Below are 8,740 nucleotides of genomic sequence, written 5' to 3'. Positions count from 1 at the left end.
TGCACTGTGTGATTCACGTGTGTGTCATTATTGATACAGTTTTTAGTTTATTGTGTCAATTTTTACTGAGGAAAGAGCTTGTTTGCTATATATATTTTCACTGGTTTATGCGACTTTGAACCTATGAAGCACTGGACACTTTAGTATCGCTTATATATCCTATGTTTCATTTTAGCACCTGGCACTTTATTCACTTATTGCCTTATTTATGGTCACAATAGCTGGTTTACACTATTGTTTAGTTACATGCAATTTGGTATTTAATTAATAGTAAGCACTAGGCACTTTAGATTAATTTATTATTTTTAAGGTAGCGCAGCACCACTTATTTGATTTTGATACACGTCTCTCAGTGGTAGGGTCTATACCTCTGTCGGTGTTCTGCTGTAACCCGCCCTTAGCATTAATTTAGGTTTTATATGATAGCGCGGGGATACTCCAATTTTGTTAAACACTGACTTTGAACTTTTTATTCCAACCTCTCATTTTTTTAAACACGGTAAATAGAGTTGCTCCAAGGACAGAGCCTTGGGACAGTCCACTCACTGCTCTAGACCATTCAGAAAATATGTAATTTATCCCTACTCTCTGGACATGCTTCTGCAATCAGATTTCTATCCAGGTTCATATGATATCATCAATACCAAAATGTCTTCATTTGTAAAGCAACTGTGAGGTACTTTATCAAATGCCTAAGCAAAATTTATGTCCACTAGTCATTCATATTATGGCTTACCTTATTGTATTTTCCTATTGTTTTTCTTTTGGCTGCACTTAGGCTTTAACCCATGAAAGCCACTCCATTTCCAATAGGTTTAGAGAGAGGATCCAATGAAAATGTTTTTATTTCTGATTGTTTGATTTGGGTTACTACCCACTATTGTTCTTCTGGGTTGTAGGTTTCATCCACTTATATGTTTTCTTCCCTGGTTTCTCTCTTTACCTTCCATTAGCATGCTAATTACATGTTTACATAAAACTTTTTTATTTTTACATACCTTATTTTGGATCCTGTCATAAAATATGTCTCTATGCAATACAGACAGACTATGGTGGGAAGGACCTGTAGGGTAATGTAAAAAGCTTCCTGAAAACATCACACTACTTTGCCCCAGTACTCCTCTCAAGAGCTCTCTGCCCTTGGTGCAAGCAGTGGGCAAGCTCTTGAGAGAAGCAATGCAAATATCAAAATGCAATGATGGATAGATGTCAGTGCTGTGCTTAGCAGTGGTTCCCTGAGGCAGGAAAGTTATTTTAAGGGTTCCCCCATTTTAAAAAGGTTGAGGATAACTGGTCCATGGCTTTGCTAGCAATAAGTATTTAATGGCTTTCTGTAAAGCTCCTTTTACAGAGTCATTTCTCAAGCTGTATATAAAAGGATTCATAATTGGTGTCAAAACACTATATATTACAGACACAACTCTGTTCTCTTCTAAAGCATATCTGGATGGAGGATGTATATAAGTAAACAGACTTGCACCAAAGAATAGAGCAACCACTGTTATATGAGCTGAACATGTAGAGAAGACCTTACTTTTCCTCTCTGCTGAGTGCATTCTGCTTATCGCAGACCAGATGTATGAGTAGGAGATTATAATTAGCAAGAAAGGCCCAAGACCTACCCAAATGCCACCAACTGTGAATAAAACTATTTCATTAATGAAAGTAACCTGACAAGATATATGAAGAAGTGGAGGTATGTCACAAAAGTATTGATTTACATAATGGGATTCACAGAAGGGAAGACTGAAAGTTAGTGCTGTGTGAATACAGGAGTTAATACCACCAGACATCCAAGAACTGGCTGCAAGCATCAGACAGAATTTATTCTCCATAATGCTCCTATAATACAAAGGAGAACATATAGCAATGTAACGATCATAGGCCATAGCCAAGAGTAAAAAAGCCTCACTGCCTTCTAGGAACACATAGGAAAATAATTGAGCAGCACAACCACTGTAGGAAATGTATCTGTCTTCAGTGAAGATAATGACCAACATTTTAGGAACAATCACAGTAATATATGCTATGTCCAAGAATGACAAATTTCCTAGGAAAAAATACATGGGTGTGTGAAGTTGTTGGTCCTGCAGGATTACCCAAAAGATAACCAAATTACTCATTGTGGCAGTGACATAAATAAATGCCAGGAGAAGCCCTATTAGATCTTTACAGCACCAAAGATCTGAGAATCCTAAAACCATAAATCCACTAATATTATAAGCCTCCATAAGAAAAGTACCTAGAACAAAGCATTTTAAGTCAGTATATTCAGATTAATGGCAAGAACACAATTTCTTAAAGGTACAATGTTTATTCCAGGACAGAGCACCTAGGGATATGTTTGCCCCTGGACTAGTATTGCTAGTAGCAAACAATGGAGAAGTTTAGCACTACTTGAGAGCCATGACAATTAAAAGAAAATAATAAATATCTATATAAAGTTGCATATGTAATTTGTTTGATTTATTAAAGCCTAAGTGCAGTCAAAATATATTTAAAAAAATCAGCATAAGGGGCATAACTTACCTTCATTAGGATGTTTCCCTTGATGACCACCCCACCCCTGCCATAATAATGTTCTGGTATGGTGGGGGTTAATAAAACTGTGGAAGCTGTCAAAGGCTCTCATCAAGAGTATCTGACTATGCCCACCCTTTCCGCACAGCTTCTCCATTCTCAGAAGCCAGTACTACTTCTTCTATGAATAAAAAACGATCTATGAATGAAGAACAGGCAGATGACTCACAGGTCCACCCCATCCATTCATAGATCATGTTTTATTCATAGAAGCTGTAGTATCAGCTTTTATAAATGGAGCTGGGCAGAAAGGGTGGGCATAGTTGGGCCTATAACAGTTCCCACAGTTCTATTAACCCCCACCAGACTGGAAGTTTACAGTGCTGGGGGTAGGCCTCGGCGGAAGAGGAACAGAAGAGGCATCAGCACAAGAAGCTTATCCTAGTGACTTTAAGCTGTCCCATGTTCTCAGTTTGTGTTTTTTTATTTTGACTGCACTTCAAATATTAGTTTTATATATATTACCTATAAGGCTTTAAATATTACCTTTATATTTCAATCTGTATCCATGATTTTTTAAACTACTATTTATTCAAATTTCTTTTTCTTACACCAATGAAAACAGTATAATTTTTATGTGATGTCCCAGAATTCTTATTTTCTTGCACTTAACTCGCTTGTTTTCCAATGAGCCTCAACATCAAATTACAGACTTTCCCAATGATGGCCTGCACAAAGAGTTTAGTCTTTAATGAAATCATTGTGAAGTGCTGTGTATCAGGATGCCATGATCTAATATATTATATTAAGACAACGTGAATGAATATGTGATTAGAGTAGGCAAACCCTTGTACCTAGCACTTTAATTCTGGTATGACCTCAGAAACTCTTCTTGAAATCAGGGGATGTTTAGGTGGAGCTTCCACATGATCAGCCCAACACAAATTAATGCAACTTTCAGAAAGCATCCCACATGCATTTGCTACCTAAACTAAGAGCTGCCTTTATGTACAGTATGTGCCTCTGGTGCAATTTCACAGGGTATTAAACTCAGCCATCATGCAGACAGTTCTATACTTCATTGCAAGTAAGTTAGGCCACTAAAGCTATAGGGCCAAAAAAATAATTAGCTAAACTTCAGCTCTAACAAATGATTCCATATCATATCATGCTATATCATAAACCATCAACTTTGAATATAAAGTATCTAATATTTTTCATACATATAACAGCAATGGTATAATAATACACAAATATTGTTGTATTGATGGAATACCCATCTTACATCAGAAGGGATTTAAAATACAAATTTGACTGCGGGTTATTTTGTACCATTCTGCATTTTAATATATGAGGACATTGGAGATTAAAAATAATGACCTGAAAAGTAAACAGAATTTTGTGGGTTTGAGAAAAATGATAAAAAAAATTATAAATGATCTGAAAACGTTTTGTCAAAAGATTTTGACAAAATTTTTAGCAACAGCACAACAGTTTAGGTATTTAACATACAAATTGACAAATGTGTATGCTTAGGTCTTATAACAGGTCTTATATTTATAATACCGATCAGAAAACAAGCAATGAACTTGGCAGAAACAAATTATAAAAATTAAAGCTATAATAAAACTATTGGGATTATCTATTGCATTCTTAAAACAGCAAGGGTACAATTATATTTAATTCTATAGATCCATTATTATATTCCACTTGAGGCCATAGAGTATTGTCATATCAACAAATTTGTTTAATTATTGTAGAGAAGTATACACCACATACTGTTAGTGGATGTGTATAGAATACTCCATCCTAAAGAAAATAATTCTTAATTTTACAAATTTATACATAATTCTAATTCTATGATTGACTTAAAGCCGTATTAAACCCAAAACCAAAAATTATATATATTGCATCTTACAGATCATTAGATGTGCTGGCTGCATTAGTTTTATTTTTTCATTTTTTTCCCCTCTGTCTTTACCTGGTGATCTGACTCTTGTATTAAGGTGCCTACATTCTGGATGAATGGGCAACAAATACACCTTTGGACAGCAACATTTTCAATCTGGGGGTAAGATAGTGATAGATGGACTTGTGGACAGGTTGCCTACACTTGTTCAGTTAGTCTACCCGGCTGCCCAGGTTGGGGGAAAGGGGTTAATGCTTATGCCACCTTTCCTCAGTGTTTGTTTTCCTCTGGAGTCCAGCCTCCCATAAAGGGAAGAGGCCCTTGACCTAGAACAAGCGGGGGAACCTAGAACGGGCTTGGGATGCACACACAGAGACTCAGAACTATGTCTTAAGGGGCTTGTTGGATTGTTGATCCATCGGAATACAAGCAAGGACATGAACTCCTTTGTTCAAGCTATCTCCAGTTTGGACTCCCAAAGGTGCTACACCCACACAGGTAACCAGGGGCAGCCACAGTTAGGTTTAGTTAGGGAAATGATGTACATGCTCTGCCAAAAGTTCAGAAAAGTTGCTTACACTTCTCAAAGCCTGGTCTGACTTTACTCAAGATGTACATGTGGGGTCCTAGTGTTTCTCTAAGGAACCAGGGTCTGAAATAGCACATTTGGGGTCTGTGAAACATCACTACAACAAAAGGGTTAACTTGCAAGGAAATTGCTATGAAGAACAACCAGTCGTTGATGTGGTCCCTGAATAGGTGACAAGTTCTCTGGTAGTGACAGTGTTCAGTGTTCGGCTCCCTATCTAGCTGTCTGTCTCCATCGCGGATTAGCATTACGGAGATCTAATACCTGGTCACTTGGTACAGAACAAGAAGGGTTAATTGGAGCATGCATGAGGTCCCTGCTATTTGCTCTGCGGGACATCATTCTGTTATTGGGAGTGAGGTAACAGAGTTACGCTGACTGGTGGAGTGCGCATAGGCTCTGCATGTCCCCTCTAATGCTACCCATACACCTGCTTAGAAGTGTGAGACAAGGCATAAGGAACAACGTCTTTGGAGGAACTCCACATGTAACGCTACACACAAGTAGTTCATGCCTGAGATTGGGGACTGTCTTAATGTTTGGAAACAAATAAGTATCAACACACCCTGTGGTAAGGTGGATACTAAAAAAAAATGTGCCACGTCCTAGATACAGGTTTGGACAAAAAAGAAAAAGTGGGCAAAGGACTTTTTAGGCACTGTACAATAATTAAAAATTATTTGAATTTTATTTACAAAAATATAAACAGCATACAAATGTTACAAGACATTATTAAAACCAAAATTGATCAGAAAATGCATCCCTCTAGTGTTTCTTCTTCTTTGGAACAATACTATATTAGAATAATTCATAAACAGCACATTCTCTGCAGTGTAATAAATAAACCAAAGTAGAGTGGAACATCAAGAGGGGTTCTACGTTGATGTTAAAATCTTGCTCGACATGTTTCGTGTGTATCAACACGCTTCTTCTGGAGCTGTTTATTCTGATCAGTGAGTAAATGTAGACCGGTTGATTAAATTGACTCCCTGAAGGGACAGCGGGGAGAAAATGTTTAGAATATGTAGAAACGCCCAAAAAACTAGGCAATATTGATCTTAACGAGGTAGCCGTCCACAAAAAGTTGGGCAAGTTGGATCGTCAATAGTCTAGAGATGAAATATACATGGATATTAGCCACCCTGGCATAAAATAGACCGGCCAGGATAATCTATTTATAGGGGCTGGCTAAGAATGAATTTGCCAAAAAGTGGCTATAGTAATGCACCAATACCTGCACAGTGGAGTCAGTACTGGGGTTAAAAGGATATATATAAACACATGTTTGTAATTAGAATTGATTATAATTTGTGGCGATTAACCCCTTATGGTTTTACTGTTTATTTGTCAAACAAAATATCCAGGATCCTGAGAATTCGAGTTCCAAATAGAATGCCATATGTCACTGCACCCTATCCTTTACAGCTTATTCTCTGCTGCTTTCTCTTTCCTCCTCTTGCACAATCCAGTGTTCAGTGCCTCTTCCTCACACAGATCAGGTACTCCATTGCTTGTAAAGGGGACTGGAAGTGAAGCAGAAACCACCCAGACTCTAAGGAGAGAGAGAAGTAATTGAGAGGAGGGTATTTTTTGAATGATAGCCCCAATATAGGCCAGTTGATCTAACTTTTTAACTTAGAAAAACAGAAAAAATTAATACGCATCATGTTTAGCTGACAGGTCTATTGGTTTTTGTCATTGCATAACCCATAAAACTGAAATATCTTGTGTTCATGTGTGAAAGGAAAATATATGATGAGTCCTAATTAGGGCAAAGGTTTTTATTTGAGTTTATATTATTTTCAGAGCAGTCAACATATTAATTAATTGCTTACTAGTATCAGTTCATTAAGTCACTGATTACACCCCAGTCTGTACAATTCACTTTGTTAACATATACAGCATACACATATATCAAAAAGTGTGCCATATCCAACCATGCACTTACCATGTTTACACAGAAAATACCCATCTTTCCCCACACCCACTATTTTCTTTACCACACAGCAAAGTGTCCTTACTATTAAAGGCCAATTTCAGTTTGTTTTCCAGACAGGCCAAGATTACCAGTCATTCTCTGACTACAATAACATGATGTATGCATTAAAGCATATTTATGGTCAAAATGTTAAATCATATATTCCTTTCCACATTGTATTTCAATATTTTTCTAACTTACGCCTAGTACTCTGCACAATCTTGAACTTTTAAAACTTATTTTGTGAAGATCCACATATATTTACTTAATTGAATTCTGTGAGACATATTCATTATGTCTTGTGTGTGGGTACTGCAGTGTCTCAAAATTCACAGAGCCTGCCTTCTGATCTACATAGGTGCTGAAAGGAGGAGTTTCAGTACAGGAATCACTGCTTGGGATACGTAGTCCTTAGGAACTGAATGTAAACAGCAGAGGAGAAGCTGCAAAGCATGCAGAGAATCCAGGTAGTTGTGGAAAGTGATGGCCAGAAGACAGGCAGAACTTCCAACATGAAAGGAGATTTTTCATGTATGATTACATTAGATTGCAAATGTAACGAATGTTTGTATTGTTTTTCATTACCATAGATTTCCTTTAAATGGTTCCCCAAGACTTCTTTAAAAGGATACTCTGAAACAATTTTTTCATGGTCTCTTGGGAATTTGTGAGAATTGAAAGAAGTGTAACATGAGTAAACAATCTCAGAAAGGCATTTTATGACTGCAGATATGAAACAATATTGTTACACAGCTATTAAACTCATATATAACTCTTGTTTTTCCTGTTTTATTTTTCATACAGTTCTGATGTTTATAATTAGGGATGAGCCGAACACCCCCCGGTTCGGTTCGTACCAGAACCTTCAAACGGACCTAAAATTCGTACGAACTTTAGAACCCTATTAAAGTCTATGGGACTCGAACATTCAAAATCAAAAGTGCTAATTTTAAAGGCTAATATGCAAGCTATGCAACAGACAACACCAGCAATAAGGGGTATCTTCAGGTGTATACTGTGCTGGAGGCCAATTATGACTCTCCTGGCTGCCGGCGCTGTGATTGGCCAAGCATGCGGGGTCACAGTGCATGCTTGGCCAATCATGAGCCAGAAATGCACTGCGATGGCGTAGTGCATTGTGGACCATTTGTGCCACACAAATTTGGTGCGAACGGTCCACAAAGTTCTGAATTCGCCGAACAGATGGACGGCCGATGTTCGAGATGAACATGCATTCGAATCGAACACCGAACTCATCCCTATTTATGATGAGCAATGATCAAGGTATCACTGAAGTGCCATTGGCAGGCTGCATTAACCTGGTAAAAATCCAAGCTTTTCACAATCATCACCACTGACTTCTCCAAACTGACATGGGTTTCTGTGGAATTAATGAATGTGAAGTAATTATTGCTTTGGCTCATTCCAGCTACAATGTAAGTTTGGACTAGCTACATGAAAATTAGAAATACTGATGTATATTAAGAAAAACAGTAATTTTGGGAACATAGTTAGTATTATAGTTATATGGTAGTGTAAGCAACACTGTCTCTTTAACTACTTCCTGCCTGCATGATGTCGTGGACTTTGAGTGGATATATCTGGAAGATGCCTGCAGCTACAGGCATCATCAAGATATCTTTTAGCTGGCGATTCCCTACAATATAAAAGCCATCCTAGCAGCTCATTAGCCACTGTAATAATTTTACAGGCAGTGGGAGGGGTGGTCCCCCCCTCCTGCTGC

At 37.6% G+C, this 8,740-nt stretch overlaps 1 protein-coding gene across 1 annotated transcript; it reads right to left on the bottom strand.

Moving 5' to 3' along the window:
- Positions 1-347: 347 nt before the first annotated feature.
- On the bottom strand, positions 348-2,533 carry LOC143939937 (olfactory receptor 5V1-like). Its single transcript, XM_077461029.1, has one exon. It carries the CDS (start codon positions 2,229-2,231, stop codon positions 1,272-1,274), a length of 960 nt encoding a protein of 319 aa, XP_077317155.1. The 5' UTR covers positions 2,232-2,533; the 3' UTR covers positions 348-1,271.
- Positions 2,534-8,740: the final 6,207 nt, after the last annotated feature.

Source organism: Lithobates pipiens, unplaced genomic scaffold, assembly GCF_037356315.1.
Source record: "Lithobates pipiens isolate NorthernLeopardFrog02 unplaced genomic scaffold, aLitPip1_a1.2 Scaffold_3, whole genome shotgun sequence".
In the NCBI taxonomy this organism is placed as follows: domain Eukaryota; kingdom Metazoa; phylum Chordata; class Amphibia; order Anura; family Ranidae; genus Lithobates; species Lithobates pipiens.
This window is presented reverse-complemented; position numbering and strand designations above follow the sequence as displayed.

What these genes read in the sequence shown, in the direction of transcription:
- LOC143939937 (XM_077461029.1), bottom strand. Translation starts at nt 2,231, where the DNA reads ATGGAGGCTTATAATATTAGTGGATTTATGGTTTTAGGATTCTCAGAT.